General features: G+C 35.9%; 3 protein-coding genes and 1 non-coding gene across 4 annotated transcripts; 3 read left to right on the top strand and 1 right to left on the bottom strand.

Moving 5' to 3' along the window:
- Window positions 1–426: 426 nt before the first annotated feature.
- LOC145590466 (U1 spliceosomal RNA) lies at window positions 427–586 on the bottom strand. The gene has a single exon (XR_014102060.1). It is a non-coding gene; the product is annotated as a U1 spliceosomal RNA (small nuclear RNA).
- Window positions 587–1,853: 1,267 nt separating this feature from the next.
- Window positions 1,854–5,694, top strand: LOC145588380 (heterodimeric geranylgeranyl pyrophosphate synthase small subunit, chloroplastic-like). Its single transcript, XM_081645024.1, has 2 exons — window positions 1,854–2,362; window positions 4,695–5,694. The coding sequence occupies exons 1-2, from the start codon at window positions 1,988–1,990 to the stop codon at window positions 5,352–5,354; spliced, it is 1,035 nt and encodes a 344-aa protein (XP_081501150.1). The 5' UTR covers window positions 1,854–1,987; the 3' UTR covers window positions 5,355–5,694.
- Window positions 5,695–7,626: 1,932 nt separating this feature from the next.
- On the top strand, window positions 7,627–9,713 carry LOC145588379 (alpha-amylase-like). Its single transcript, XM_081645023.1, has 4 exons — window positions 7,627–7,769; window positions 8,099–8,228; window positions 8,368–9,173; window positions 9,269–9,713. The coding sequence occupies exons 1-4, from the start codon at window positions 7,680–7,682 to the stop codon at window positions 9,521–9,523; spliced, it is 1,281 nt and encodes a 426-aa protein (XP_081501149.1). The 5' UTR covers window positions 7,627–7,679; the 3' UTR covers window positions 9,524–9,713.
- A 1,476-nt stretch (window positions 9,714–11,189) lies between these two features.
- Window positions 11,190–15,884, top strand: LOC145588378 (F-box/LRR-repeat protein 10-like). The gene is made up of 4 exons (XM_081645022.1): window positions 11,190–11,552; window positions 12,071–12,276; window positions 12,530–12,623; window positions 14,125–15,884. The coding sequence occupies exons 1-4, from the start codon at window positions 11,358–11,360 to the stop codon at window positions 15,571–15,573; spliced, it is 1,944 nt and encodes a 647-aa protein (XP_081501148.1). The 5' UTR covers window positions 11,190–11,357; the 3' UTR covers window positions 15,574–15,884.
- Window positions 15,885–16,598: the final 714 nt, after the last annotated feature.

Raw genomic sequence — 16,598 nt, 5'->3', positions numbered from 1 at the left:
AATTATATTCTTTTATAATATAACACATTATGTGGTACATGAAATATGCTTTGAAACCAATTAACTAAATTAACATCTCTTCCCAGCCAAGTTATGACTTCAATCACTAAGTGCACGGCCTTGGTTGATTTTATAATTATCGGAGTACAGCGTACTGGCTAACTGACAATAACCACTCTGGGAACCAACCTCTGAACTCTCAACACTGTACTAAAGATACATCGGCAACATTACAGATACATTGGGATACCAATGCCGCCCTCGGTTCCGCGACTGCCACTCCCAATATACTCGCTGGCTTCTTTAACCACTGCTATGGTCTCCTATCAAGGTTAATGAATGGACAACAAAGAATGATCCACATTTTTCCATAAGAACAATTCATGTGTACTTTCATTTTTAGAAAACGCTTATTATAAAATTAGCCAGGGGCCGCGCGAACGCAGGCCCCCACTACCACAAATTATGACGTAGACTCTCCCACTTGGGGAGATCTTAGGCTGATGCTCTTCCTAAGTGCAATGGAAGCCATCACCCTAGGCCATGAGCCTTCTTGATCGCCCATTAACCCCGTCCAGGTAAGTATGTAATCCAGAGCCACCCAATCGCTTCTTATACTAGTTTCTCTCTCTTATGTTCTATAGATTTTCGATGTGGGATACACTCTGAACTCCTATCTTGTTTTGAGGATTTCTTTTTCTTTAACTTGAAATTTCAGAATTTACGTATAAGATTTGATTATATAATTGAGTATTTATAACAAGGACATTTTATAATTAGTTACACACTATAAATTTGCAACTTATAAACATTTTACATTATAACTTGTAAAAGCTATATATAACACACAAATAAAATTATGAAAGATGCGAGTGGTTAAATCCATACTATAATATTACGGAGTATTAATAGTATTATAATGGAAGGTAAAAACACAGCATATATCTTAATATGACCATTGTATCAAAAACAATCATGGGTATTGATGGAAAATTATGTAAAAACAATTATATCGTATACAATTCTATTGATTGCTTTACTTGATTTATTTGGATTCTTGATTAAACCTTGTTCGACTTGGATGTTAGCATAACATATGACACTTAACTATTAAAGTCATTATACACCCATTTCACATCTTTAATCTCATATCAAGCTATCAAAAACCAAATCAAGCACCGATTCTCACAGCTAATCATTAGCATTCATACAATGAAATACTGAATTTTATAAAAACAAAGTTAAAGCCAAGATATTACTCAATATAGCAACACTCTTAGAACATCTTCGATGATAAGCTAATTGTTAAATTAGCTTGTCATGCCACATATGATTTTTAGCTAATTCTCTTTGTAGCTATTTTGTACTCCAATGGTTAGCTACTAGCTTATTAATTAAATAAGCTTGATTTCTCAATTAGCTTTATAAATTTAATTATTTTAATATGTTAATCTCCAAAATTTTGAAAACTTTTTTCTCAAGCTAATTGTAATTTTTAACTCCAATGGTTAAACTAGTAGCTAGAAAATTTTAAAAATTGCAAGCAAGTCAAAAGTATGAATTTTAACCCATACCTCAAACCCATGAGGTATAGGGTTTAGAAACCTTGGGGGGAGGTGGGTTTGACTCATTCCATCTCCTTAGGTATCAAATAAAAGGAGATAATAATGAGATATTCCATTCCAAAATTAAACCAAACACATGACATTGAGTATCAAGTTTCAACCCGATAGTACCTTAAGCTCATTCCTGATTCCAACCCCATTTCACTTTACGAACCAACGCCAGGTTTGGATTCAATGTTTAAGTAAGAGAAAGTTAGGTTGTTTAATTTTGTATTAGGGGACCCTCTTATCACATGAATTCCATTCATCCACTCTTCCTTTCAAAAGTTCACAACTTTTTCCTCACCCTTCTCTAACACTTGCAAGCTTGCAACAAAACTTCCGGATAAAAAAATTAAATCCCCTTTTTATCCTCCCACAAAATGGCTTTATTCTCCCTAACGTCGTCGTTTCACACCCCTCACCTCCCAAAACTCCGCCACTCACCTCCACCTCACCGCCTTCTCAGGGTACAAATCAGGTGCTCCTCTCCCACATCGTCCGCCATGCCAACCACCGCATCATCCACCGTTCAATTCGACCTTCGCACATATTGGACGGCTCTGATTGAAGAGATCAATCAGAAGCTAGATGAATCAATCCCAGTATCTTACCCTGAAAGAATTTATGAGGCTATGCGATACACCGCCCTCGATAAAGTCGCCAAGAGGGCCCCACCTGTCATGTGCATCACTGCCTGTGAGCTTTTCGGCGGTCACCGCTCTGCTGCCTTCCCAACTGCTTGTGCCCTTGAAATGGTAACCCATCATTTCTCTTTAATTTTGATTTTTATTTATGTTTTGGGAAATTATGGATTAATGATTGTCTTCAAAATTGCCGGATTTAATCTCATTTTCACTGTTTGGGGATGAATTATGTCATGTATTACATATGTGAAACACTAATTTGGGATTTTCGGAAATTTGTCAGTTTTTTTTAATAGTGCCCTTATATTTGGAATGTGGTTTTGGGAGAGTATGAGAATGATCAAATATATTATATAGGATTGCTCTTTCTTTCATTTTAGCTAAATTTTTGTTGCATTCTAAAACTGTATCTGTGTGATTTTGTGGATGGGGGGGAGTAGAATCGGTTCGAGGTTTTGGGTACTACTGCATGACTTTATTGGTTATTCTAGTTGAAATCCATTTGAAATGAGGGTTTGTTATAGGTGTGGCTGTGTGGGTGAATGTTTGGAACGTTGCGTAAGACTGCTCTATTTGTAGCCTTTCCAGGGAATTGTTGAGGAGCATAGTTGATTTGTTGCAAGACGTGGTCATATACTTCATACTTCGTATATGGTTTACATTGATCCTCTCAAAATGGTGTGCAAACTAAGACTGTTGATTTGATGGAAAACATTTTCCATGGAGAACATTTCTTAGTGGAATACATAGTTTTAAATTAATCTTCCTATATTTGTTACTAGAGAATTTATAGAGAATAGGAAAATGAAAGTGGAAAGAAGGAGAGAAATTGGGAGATAGGGGGTGGAGGAAATTTATCTCCTTGTTCTTGCTAAAAGATAATGTGCCTTCCTAGTTCCTTCTCCTACAAAGGATATTTTTTTCCACACTTGGAATTTGGAAAAGTTGTTTTTCTTTTCTTTAGCAACCTAACAAAGGACAAAGAGAATATCACTTTCCTTGAAAACGTTTTCCACCTAATCAAATACTTTTGAAGAGTATAAGAAGATAGGGGCTCATTTTGGTTTTGGTTGAATTGATTGTTCATTTAGTAGGAATTTGCTAGTATGAACAAAGAGGATTTCAGAACACCAAGTCAGTAACAAGTTACAATAAGAACTACGAATTGCATTCACTGATTCGTTTATATGAGTATATTTTGTATCAATTTTACTCATAGAGAGTGTTTAGGTTCCAAAAATATGATTTCGTATTTTCCTTCATCTGGTTATTAATGGGATGAAAAATAGTTATCCTAAAAGTAGAACTTACCTTTCCCATAAATGAAAACCATTTTTCCATTTGTAAGGCAAGTTAGCCATGATTTTCTCCCAAACCATGTCCTCCCTTTTAATTTCCTTACATTTTCCTTTTCTATAAAATGTTCTTGTAATTAACCAAATCATGAAAATCTAATCTGTAGTTATGTTTTCCCTTGAAATCATTTTACATTGAAAATGTTTTCTGTCAAACCAAATGGTATCTTAATGTCAATTTATCTTGTAACTTTCTTGATAAGATGTATCGTCTACTTCTATGAAATAGGAACGTAGGATCAGTAGAAATGGCATAAAACCATGGGCTCAATGTATTTGAGAATATGGCAAAGAAGTCAAGAACTGTAACTTAGGGTTTGGACTTCTGAATTGATTTGTTGTTGTTGTTGTTGTGATATCTGAGGTTGGTTTGTGAGTGATTAATGAGAAGCAGAAACCGTTGGACATTTATGTTCATGGAAGAATGTACATAAGCAGTGAAATGCTATTTCTTTCTTTGTTGTTTTTGTTTATTTCTTGTTCTATTTTGTGGTTGAGTGATTTTGGTACTAAACTTTCATTTTGGTAACCTAGTGTCATAGTGATATCCTGTGAAGTGGGGGGGAAATGAGGGGGCCAAGTGGTGCACCCAATCCAAATTACTAGATTAGGCATCAGACAAAGCTAGATAATAACCATCAAGCAAACCCACCAGGTGGTTGACTTTTGGTGGGAAATTCTATATCGAGCTTTCTCCCATGATCTTGATTGACGCAGGCATCTTTATAGTATTCTCTGTATTCTAAGCGACCAGCTGAATTTTGTGCAACGGAAAACAAAAAAGCCCTCTTTAAAGCGAAAGTGAATATGAGGAGGATTAGTGTAGTATGTCCTCTAAGTGGCTCTATTGATTCCCATTCTCTTTTAGAGATTTATCTTATAGATTCAATCTAATTTTTCTTAGTAAAGTTATTAAGTAGAATGCTATTGAGACTAATCAATTACTACAAGTAACCACCCTCTAGTGTATTTGTATCAAAATTATAAACATTCACTTGGAATCAGCATTTTATTAATCTATTTCCTTTAGATTTTGTTAGGTCTTTTTTTGTACTCTGTTTTGCTAAACAGCATTTATGTGCAAACAGGTTCATGCTGCTTCACTAATCCATGATGACCTACCATGCATGGACAATGACCAAGTAAGACGAGGTCATGCAGCTAACCATGTTGTCTATGGAGAAGACATGGCAATTCTTGCAGGAGATGCACTTTTCCCTCTTGGCTTCAGCCACATTGTCTCACATACCCCGCGTGAACTAGTCCCCGAGACACGAGTTCTACAGGTCATTGCCGAGATAGCCCGAACTGTGGGATCCACAGGTATGGTTGCAGGCCAATTTTTGGATCTTGAAGGTGGGCCAAATGGTGTGGACTTCATCCAAGCAAAAAAGTTTGGGGAGCTTGCTGAGTGTTCAGCTGTGTGTGGAGGCATCTTGGCTGGTGCCAATGATGATGAGATCCAACGGCTGAGAAGATATGGTAAAGCTGTTGGCGTTCTGTATCAAGTGGTGGATGATATTTTAAAAGAGAGAGCAAAAACTGAAAACAGTGAAGGGGGGACGAAACGTAGGGGGAAAAGCTATGTGAGTGTGTATGGGTTGGACAAGGCTAAAGAAGTAGCTGAGGATTTGCGATCTGAAGCAAAGAAAGAGTTGGATGGTTTTGAAAATTACGGAGAAAAGGTTATTCCGCTTTACAGCTTTGTGGACTATGCTGCAGACAGAGGGTTTAGTGTCGGTGGGTGAGATAAGATTAGGTATGTTTTGCTTCTGCTCAACCTTAAGTAGGCCTATTAATTCCGAAAATGGCTTTACTTTTCCATCTATTATGTAAATTAGGAGGTATGCAAGTGTATATTTTTGCAAGTGGAGGTCGCAAATGGAAGAAATTTTACTACACGAGTGAATGTTTGTAGTGTTGCTAGATGACACCTCTTGCAAGTAAATGCGGATATGTATGTGTAGTTGGATATGGAGTATATTTATATAGCTCCTTCTCAAGCTGAGGATTTTGTAATTTTTGCTGTGTAAGAAAACTTGATCCCGCAGGAATTGTCTGTGAGTAGCATATTTGGGCTGTTTTGAAGACCGTATTGTTCTTTTGAAAGTTCTGCTCTAATGTTAACCTTAAGAGAGGGCGGTTCTGAATTTGAGAATGATGCCCTGTCTCAGATGTGGACAATATGGTCGAATCAAAAGGTTCCCCGCAGATCAGCCCTGATAATTTGCACTATTGAATCAAGATGCTACTATGTATGTGTCGTGAATATCACAAAGATAGTAAGATTACGGTAAAAGATGAAGTGAAAATAAATACATAAATCGAGCTCTCACTTACTGTCTCCTAGGTTTAACTTCCATCTGAATTTGTTTGTTACTTTGTTGCTGTAAATTATACTATAAATGTGATAATTAATTTCGTAAAAATAAACATGTGATAATTGCATTTTTTACTACTAATTTGGGTGCTTGGGAATTTCTGCCTTTTGTGGCCAAATACTAGAGTTTGGGTTGTGAAAAAATTATTTAGTTTTGAATCCAAGTCTACAACTATGTACTATGAAAGGTGGCTTTGAGCGGTAAGTGGGTCTCAATCCTCTTAGATCAAACTTATCATTACTCATGTGTGATCATACCGTGGTATTAAACCGAAAGTGTGTGCTACATTGCTACTAGTAGGATCACAACAATGTGTCAATAGTTGTAGTTGTGTCATAATTCAAATTGTCGGAAACAATTGTGTCTTTTATTTAAGGAGCATCAATTTGTTTGATTAAGCTTGTTAAGTACTTTCTCAGTTTCTTTGTTCCAAAAAGTTCTCACTTTGACCTTTTGCACAATTTATATGCTAAAATTAGATTCTTTGAATAATAATATATTGATATTTTATTATGAAAACCTAGGTGGACTAGTCTTCATGTATACAATTTTTTGTATGCGGCTTGCTGTACCGTGTAGTAGGGGTTACTCGAGTTAGTTTGCCGGGGTTTACTCGAGTTTCTCGGCCCGGGGTTACTCGAATTACTTGGTTAGGGGTTACTCAACTTGTTGGGGTTATTCAAGTTACTCGGTCAGGGGTTACTAGTTACTTGAGCTATTCCTGACTAAGTAACCCCTAACAGAGTAACCCCTCAAGTAAACCACTAGCTAAGTAACCCACTAACCCCTGACTGAACCCTCAAGTATAACCTTGATCGAACTCCTTAAATAACCCTTGACTGAATTACTCGAGTAATCCCTAACCGAACTCCTTAAATAACCCCAAATTAACCGAGTAACTCGAGTAACCCATGACCGAGTAACTCAAGTAACCCATGACCGAGTAACACTCCGAATAACCCCTAACCGAGTAACTCAAGTAACCCTTGACCGAGTGAACCCCTCAAGTAACCCTTGACTGAAAAACTCGAATAACCCCTGACTGAATAATTCGAGTAACCCCTAACAAAATAACTCGGGTAAGATCACACGGTGTGGCCTGCTGCACCAAAAAGTTGCTGCTTCATGTATATTTTCAAAATATAAACTTTACATGGAATATATATAATTTGCAAACAAATGGTTAAAGATAATGATCAATACCATGTTTCGGCAAATAGTACTAGATATGAACATACGTAACCAATTCTCGTTGCCCCCATGCATTCTTATCACTAAACAAAAGTGCAATTTATTTATGTGGCAAATGGAGTACTAGATATGAACATACGTAGCCAATCTCGTTGCATCCTTTATCATTAGACAACATAGACTAATCGGTTGCATAGGACAGTATATAACTGAAATGTGAAGAGCTTTTTACACTAAATCGATCTGTTTCAACTAATCAGATATGAAAGGATAGGAGTAGCTATATAACAAACTGACCCATCCAATTATAAATTTTATCCATATAACATCATTCTGCAAGCAAAAACGTCAGGAAATGCGGCTAACATTACATTTACGTTCACTCGTAAAACTGGCTACTTTGTTTCTCATGCATTTGTTTCTATATATACCTCTTATTGTTGTTCATTATACCATATCTTCTTCCAAATTAATTCTGAATCTTTCAAAATTGTAGTGAAGATGAAGAGTTTTAATCTTGTCTCTCTTTGCTGCCTTTCTCTTTCACTTTCTCTTCTCTTTAATCTTGCAGCTTCTGCCTTGTTGTTTCAGGTACATTCTTCTTGCAATATGTTTTTGAATTGTTACATGCACGATTACTCGTTAATCTCTAGTTTATTGGAAAATCTCAAGTATTTCACTCAATAAACACACAATGTCACATTTTTTTTTTAAAAAAAAAGGAATGCATTTGGGGTGGTACAGGAAAATTTTAGTAGAAAAAGCATGAAACAAACATTTAGAAGGTATATGAATTATAATTTCTTGAGGGTTAACAATGCCATTTTCCCTTCTTTGGTTAATTTTTCTTGACATGATTTTGATCATTTCTTTGTGGTTTATTTCATTGGCTAACTTTTGTTATTGATTGATGTGATTAGGGGTTTAATTGGGAATCCAATAAGAAAGGAGGATTTTATAACTTCCTTCAAAACTCTATTGATGATATAGCTAAAGCAGGGGTTACCCATGTCTGGCTTCCGCCCCCAACTCATTCCGTTTCGCCTCAAGGTATATAATCATTGTATTGTTCATACAGAAATTATATGCAACTAATGTACAAAGTCCTAAACAAGTTGAACATATGTACTTTTAAAGCTGTTTGGGTAGTGTCAATGTTTTTGAATGTAAATTTCTTGTTGATTTATAGGATATTTGCCTGGGAGATTATATGATCTTGATGCATCTAAGTACGGAACCAAAGCCGAATTGAAGAACTTGGTTAATGCCTTCCACCAAAAAGGAATCAAGTGTCTAGCTGATATAGTGATAAATCATAGATGTGCTGATAAGAAAGATGGCAGAGGAATATACTGCATTTTCGAAGGTGGAACGCCTGATGATCGCCTCGATTGGGGTCCTTGGGCTATTTGCAGGGATGACACTAAATATTCCGATGGTAGCGGGAATTTAGACACCGGAGCTGGTTATGATGCTGCCCCTGATATTGACCATCTTAATCCAAGAGTGCAAAAGGAGTTGGTGGATTGGATGAATTGGCTTAAGTCCGAGGTCGGATTTGATGGTTGGAGGTTTGATTTTGTTAAAGGATATGCTCCTAGCATAACCAAAATTTACATGGATAAGACTAAGCCAGATTTTGCTGTAGGAGAACTTTGGGATTCAATCACTTATGATCCAGATGGTAAGCCAGACTTTAACCAAGACGGGCCGAGAAATGAACTTGTAGGGTGGGTTAATTCAGGAGGTGGTGTTGTTAATGTGTTTGATTTTACTACCAAAGGTGTTCTCCAAGCTGCTGCTGAAGGAGAATGGTGGAGAATGAAAGACTCTAAGGGTAGGCCTAGTGGTATGATAGGAATTATGCCGAAAAATGCTATCACTTTCATTGATAATCACGACACCGGATCCACGCAGGAGTTATGGCCCTTTCCTTCAGACAAGGTCATGCTAGGATATGCTTACATATTAACTCATCCAGGAACTCCATCCATAGTAAGCACTTGAACTTAAAAAATACTCCATTTAGACTGTTTAATCATCTAATCTATACCTAAACTAATGTGTTTTTTCTGATATTTGTTTTGCAGTTTTATGATCATTATTTTGAATGGGGACTGAAGGAAGAAATCCTTAAATTGACCTCAATCAGGCAAAGGAACGGTCTAACTGAATCAAGTAGCGTGAATATAATGGACGCGGATGCAGATGCATATGTAGCAATGATCGATGGAAAGGTTATTGTTAAGGTCGGACCAAGGTTTGATGTTGGCAAACTTATTCCCTCCAACTTCAAGGTTGTTGCTATTGGTAAAGACTATTGTGTTTGGGAGAAGCAAGCCTAACAACAGATCGATGTTCATCAAATTCATGTGCACTATGCATATATACATGCAATGAAGGCCAAATGAATTCAAGATATCTATACCATTACCGTTGTTAAAGTTTATCAACTATTTTTATACACTAAAACTTCTTCTTTGTCATTGTATGACATACGGAGTATTGCTTTTACAATATATAGAGCTCATCATGTTTTTTTTAGCAGTATCATTTTGAGATTAATAATAATAACAATAGTGTGATGATGTTCACCTATTGATGCATTTACGGAAAAAATAAGTTTAAATACAAGTAATTATATTACCTTCATTTTTAAAGTTTGACTCAATTATATTTATTATTTATATAGTTACAATAAACTAACTTTAACTACGTAATACATTAAATTGATTTAAACGTACAAAAGAAATATATTAGCATGGAGATCCTTCATATTCACCTTAGCATAATGTTAACTTTGTTTTTATAATTTTCACTTATATATAGTTGAAGATATTAATGGTTAAAATGCACATTTAAAACTGCACAAATACGAACTGAATTAAAATTTCAAAAACAAAAAAAAAAAAAACTAATTATGTGATCATATCACTTAAAGTAAGTAATACGGAGTAAGGTTGTAAGGTCTTTTGATTTGTTCATCTAATAGTATTTGTTTGTTATTGAAGGGATACATACTCATATCACTTGATCACATTACTTGTAAAATAAAAAATAAAAAAAAATCACATTACTTGTAAAAGGATCGAATCCTCATTATCACTAAAGAAAGAGGTTTGCGTAATTAAATGAGAAGTAGGATTTGTGAGATTAGTTAATAAGATTAACGTTAATCAAGTAATCAACCGACAAAACAAACTAATGAAGTTGAGGGAAGTTTCTTTATAAAATGCACGTGGACTGTATCTTGATCCAATAACACAAATTTTGCTGCAATTAACCATCTTCATACATACATCGGCTTAATTACGGAAAATTTAACCCATGTGAAGTACATCAAAATGAAAGTGAACATATTACAGGTCTATTCACATTTACTGAATTGAGTTGAATTGAACTGATTGGAGTTGAACTGAACTGCACTGAACTAATTGGAGCTGAACTGAACTGAACTGAGCTGAAATAAATATTTTATGAGAGAAGGAAATTAAGAGTTGAACTGAACTGAACTAATTGGAGCTGAACTGAACTGAACTGAATTGAAATTAAGCTGAAGTGAACAGACCCTACCTTCTCCCTTTGTACTTTGTATTGTCCTTCATTCAATCCAAAAAAATAAATAAAAGTATCACTAATATTAATAAATCGGATTTGATCTCAAATCTTAAACAATCATCTCTTAAAACTTTAACCAACTAAACTAAGCAAATAATAACAATTTTTTTTTAAGATTGCGTATACTAGTATGATATTTATAATACTCTTTATTATCACGGAATAATAATTTTAAAATAAAGATAATGCTATATGAAGCCTTTAACACTCAGAATAAGCGAAATATATTAGGGGTTTTGCCCCTCTCTTTCACCAAAAAAACAATAAGCAAAATACAAAGTACATGATAAAATTATGAGCAAATTAGTATGATAAAATTACATGATAATTAATGTTACATTTTCATCTTTAATTTTTTATATGTAAAAACTAAAAATAAAACACAAACAAAACAAAACAAAAAAATCTTTTTAATTTCTTGTTTCCTTCTCCCTGCAATTTGCAAATTAACAATTCCCCATTAATGAAATGATTCTTGTCTTGAAATTGCAATAAAAATCTTCAATTTCCACCAATTTTAGATCTCCCCCAAAAAATTAAGAAGCAGAAACAGAGAGAGAAATGGGGAATAAGGAAGAAGGAGAAGGGGAAGAAGGAGGAGAGAGAATGGGGTTGGATCAACTTCCGTCAGCTTTGCTTGCGACGATTATTTCCAAGTTAGACATGGCGTCAATCTGTTCCGTCGCTTCTACCTGTCGCACTTTCAATTCCTGCGCTTCTCATATTATGACTTTCCTTCCTACTGTTCACCTCCTTGTAATCTCTCTCCTTCTTAATGCTTTTGTTTTATTATTATTATGATTAATTTCTGTTAATTTGTGGAATTTGATTCAATTCTGTGCTAAATATTAGAAAAAGTTTTGTTCTTGGTTAGATTTGATGAGATTTGCTTTGTTTTAGGGCTAATTAATCTGCATTTTGGCTGTATTTTATTGAAAGTTGTCTAATTTCATGTTTCTGATGAACTAAAAGTAAGCTTCTTGTGAGAAATCTGTGCCATTAATGTCATTTTTTACATGTATTTTTAGCTTATAATCAACTTGATTCGATCCCGGGTCTTGGATACCAACTATATGAGTTTAACAGTGATACTATATTTTATAAGCATAAAGAGGAGCCTAATTATATGGGATTTGTTGATTCATTTTTGGTGAAATATTATTTAAGAAAGCAAGCAAGATAGTGGAGGAAACTGTTGAATATGTGTTCATAAGGTTATTGTTTATTTGGATGGATTTTGTTTGTTGATTTTTAACAGAACTATTGGGTTTCAGGATGTTGCACCATCAATGGATCTGTTGGCTCCCTTATTGCCCCCAAACCCTTATCTCACCAGCCTGAAAGTTGACTGTTGCCGGCTTGATGACTCTGCGATTACTCAACTCATCCGGCCCTCTTTACATGAGCTTTTTCTTCACAATTGTGGGGATTTTAGTGGTAGATTGCTCTCTGAGATTGGTGCTAAATGTCATGATATTAGGTACGATCTTTCTTCTTTCGTTCTCTATTTTATTACTGTATCATGAGCAATCAGTGCTCATTTAATGCCAACTCTTGTGATATTTTTTTTGTTGCCTGACTTGCTACTAGATGTTATGGGATTTTGTGTGTACTTGTATCATTGTGATGTGTTTTTGTTTATGTTCTGTTGTTGAATGTGGTAGTATACTCTCTGTTTGATTGCTGTATTCGGTGATGTTGTCATCTCTTCTATCTTGCCTTTTCCCCTTCAGGTCTCTCTACCTTGGGTGTGTGGGCGACAAAAGAGGTCGTGCAATCCATATTTCTGATCTGGAGGAGTTACTCAGAGGTTGCAATGAACTGGAAGTAAGATCCAACAGCTAAAGTAAATTTCTAATGACCTAATAAGATTGCTTACCGGGAGATCATTAATATTATCACAGGGAATGTTTAGTTCAATTTTATGATGCTCTTCATCATAGAAGTATTTGCTGCTCTTTATTTTTCTAAATGACAAAACAAAATAAGTTCTGGTGAAAACTTAAATGTTCTAAAAGAGTTATGCACAGATCATAGTTTTTCTCTGTTTCACACATTTTGGCTGACTTGTACGAAGAGACACTCCTTTTCTGGTTGTGATAATCTTATTGGTGTAATTCTATGCAACTACTTATTGACCATCCTACCCTAGTGTATTAGTACCATGTTAATGGTGGGATACATGCTGGGTGGTTTTGGTTCTTCAAGTATTGTGAGGTTTTCGACCTGAACTTCTTCTTTTGTGTTGGTATAAATGACGTCTTCCTCCGTCCTTTCTTCTTTTTATTCCTCATTACTGTGATTCCGTGCCTCCTAGTGTTACTAGACTACAAAGGAAGAATATTGTATCTAATATACATCTTTCCAACCTGTGTTGACTTAATTTGTTGGAGTTCGGTGGTTGAAGCTATACTGTTTTGGTTACTTTATCCTCTATCCTATTCTGTAAAGTTGGACTTTGCACCCACCCGCTTACTTGATAGGGATGGAGATAATATATTATGGAGCAGTAAGTTTACTTGTGTAGAGATGCATGGGTTTTGGATGATTGGGCTTGGGGGTCTATAACTCTATAGTTTGTCAGATTGGATTACCACTATGACTTATGTGTATGATGAAGGTTAGGTAGAATGAGCATAATACTTTTGAATTCTAGTTGGTGACTTGTTAATTGCCTGTGTCATTTTGCCTAGTTGGTGTGTGGATTTACATCTGGACCTTGATCAACTCACTTCTTGTTTATTGGTTGAGATGGGCAAACTGAGATAGAGTGAAAGCAGGTGCAGTCTGCTTAGTATCAGCTTTGACAGCCAAAATTTTCAAGCTTTATCCTTTTGAATATTGAACTGTTTGTTCCTTTTGGAGAGCAATATGGTTTTTGTAGAAGCTATTATGTACGCCTTCCATTCTTTTTTGTTCTACTTATGAAAGTGTTCAGGGTGAAGTTTGGTTCGTGTAAGGTGTTCTTGAAGAAAAGGATATGTACTGGTTCCCATTCTAATCTGTCAAATACCATGTATATTTGACCAAACTTTATCCACAGATAATGATCATTGACTTATGTAGCAATAGAAATAATGAAGGCTCTTATTCTTGTTTTTGGACTATACAAGTTGTAATGACTTGGCCCATATTGGGATGAAGTTTCCATTAATTGGTGAGATATAAATATTCTGGAGATCCTTTGTCTGAAAATTGGAAGAAGAATAGTAGAATTTGTAATGGACTGGATTATACATGTCATTGTCAATATTGAACAGTGCTTAAACATTCATAATGGACAATCAATTTTGTTATTCCTATCTGATTTGTGCTCTCCATTTTGCAGACTCTCAATCTGATGTTTGATGTCTCAACATTTCTTCGGCATAATTTTGCCCGGGCATGGACTTTGGCTTCTGATAAACTAACTTCTCTAGAAATCGGTTATATCTCGTCAGTCATGGTGACAGAATTGCTCAGCCCAACTCCTGGGCCTAGTCAGTTTCTGCAACAAGAGCAGCCACCTGTGCTACCGAATCTTCAGAAGTTGTGCCTTTCTGTAGATTATATTACTGATACTATGATCAACACAATATCCCAGAATCTCACTTCATTGACTCATTTGGATCTTCGAGATGCACCTATCATTGAACCAAGAGTGACTTTTGACCTCACCAACAACGGTCTCCAGCAGATAAACCGACATGGAAAGTTGAAACATCTTTCATTGGTACGTAGCCAAGAGTTCCTCGTAACTTATTTTCGTCGAGTCAATGATCTAGGTATCCTCTTAATGGCTGACAGTTGTGCAAGTATGGAAAGTATATCTCTCGGTGGCTTTTGCCGTGTTACAGATACAGGTTTCAGAGCTATTTTACATTCATGCACTAATCTTTACAAGATAAAAATATCGCATGGGACCCAACTCACCGATCTGGTTTTTTTGGACATCTCAGCTACCCCTCTTTCGTTAACACATGTTGGCTTGAGATGGTGTAATCTGCTGACCAATCTTGCAATTACACATGTGGCATCAAATTTGGATCTGACTGTGCTTGACCTGAGAGATTGCAGAAGCCTTGGGGATGAAACTCTGGTAGCAATCAGCCGTCTTCCTAAATTAAAGTCATTACTTCTTGATGGATCTGATATAAGTGATGTTGGAATCTCACATCTGAAGGAAATGGCAGCTAGCTCACTAGTTTCTCTTTCTGTTAGAGGCTGCAAGAGACTTACAGATAAATGCATCACAGCCCTATTCAGTAGCACTTCAAAGCCCGTGTTGCAAGAACTGGACTTGTCAAATCTGCCTAATCTGAGTGACAATGGAGTTCTACTCTTGGCTAAAAGCCGAGTTTCAATTTGTGAACTCCGTATGAGACAATGTCCTCTCATTGGTGACACTTCGGTCATGGCATTGGCCTCAATGCAGGTTGATGATGAAAGATGGCATGGCAACTGCCTACGTTTGCTGGATCTCTATAACTGTGGGCGTATATCTGCACTCTCATTCCGCTGGCTGAAGAAGCCATACTTTCCGAGATTAAAATGGTTGGGGGTGACTGGAAGTGTGAATAGGGACATGGTGGATGCATTAGCTAGGAGTAGACCTTACTTGCATGTTGCTGGTCGTGGTGAGGAGTTAGGAACTGGTCAATGGGATCATGCGGATGGATTTTACATCCATGATTATGAGGAAATGGATGAACTCGAAAGATTTATTTTGGAGGGTGATGATGTAGCAAGCGATGAAGAAATGGCAGAGGCTGCTGAACATGAAGAACTAGAGGAATGAAATGGCAGGTAAATTTTCTTGTAACTTGTAAGCATGTCTTTGTTCTAAAATATGCCGATTACAGCTCTAAGTTGATTTGTTGTAATTTTAGTTCTGTTCATTTTAGAATGGTTTCAGTCTCTTGTATCATTTTAGTTGATTTGTTGTAATTTTATTTATGTTTTTTCGAATTTTTATTTAGTATGTTGTATTGATTATTGGATTATGTTGAACTGGTTGCAGCAAGTTGTATCTAATTTGTACCATGGTTACTAAATATGGTTTACAAGCAAATTAAACAAGTAATACATGCAATTTCAGCTCTTTGTCAAGCCACTGTTGCCCACATTGATATTTCATTTACTGAAATTCTGTTTAGACCTTTTTAAAAGTATGCTTTTATGTTTGTTAGGCTTTAGCTCCTGTATATATATACTAGATATGGGTTAGTATAGTAGGAGTGCATTGTTACTAAGCCAAATTTTGCATGTTTTGGTCAAATACCCCGGCCCAGCAGGGGAAAATCCATCATATGCTGGTTCAAGCCAATTTGTTCTAGATTATGCATCGTTTGCTTCGAGTTGGGTCATATTCGAGTTTGTATTTGATGATTGGCTTATGATAACAAAATCAGTCAATATTAGCCATTTATTTTCAAACCAAGTTAGGTTGGCTCAATTAAGTTTGGGTTAAACTCGGCTCATGTAATATCAGGTGTCGTTAGGGTACACCAGTTAGACTCGGTCCAAAATGCATTACAACTTAATTTGTCATCAAATTTGGCAAGTGCGCACAAGATGAAGTTATATTCAGTCTTCTTAAACTTGTCTTGGTTTCATTTGTAAAACGAAGCTCAAGTTTCCTCCTGAATGAGTGGGAAATTACTGTTTACTGCTGAGAACTAAGCAGCAAACTTTTCATTACCTTGATTCCCTGTTTTTACCAATACACTAAACTATATACTGGTAATATATCTCTTTTTTTGGTTTGATCAATTCTGGAAATATGCAACACTTTTCCATTTGCAAAGTGTGAAGAGCTGCCTT

The sequence above is a fragment of the Chenopodium album genome, chromosome 17 (assembly GCF_948465745.1).
Source record: "Chenopodium album chromosome 17, dcCheAlbu1.1, whole genome shotgun sequence".
Lineage (NCBI taxonomy): Eukaryota > Viridiplantae > Streptophyta > Magnoliopsida > Caryophyllales > Amaranthaceae > Chenopodium > Chenopodium album.
The sequence above is the reverse complement of the archived record's forward strand: the minus strand, read 5'-3'. Positions and strand labels throughout refer to the sequence as shown.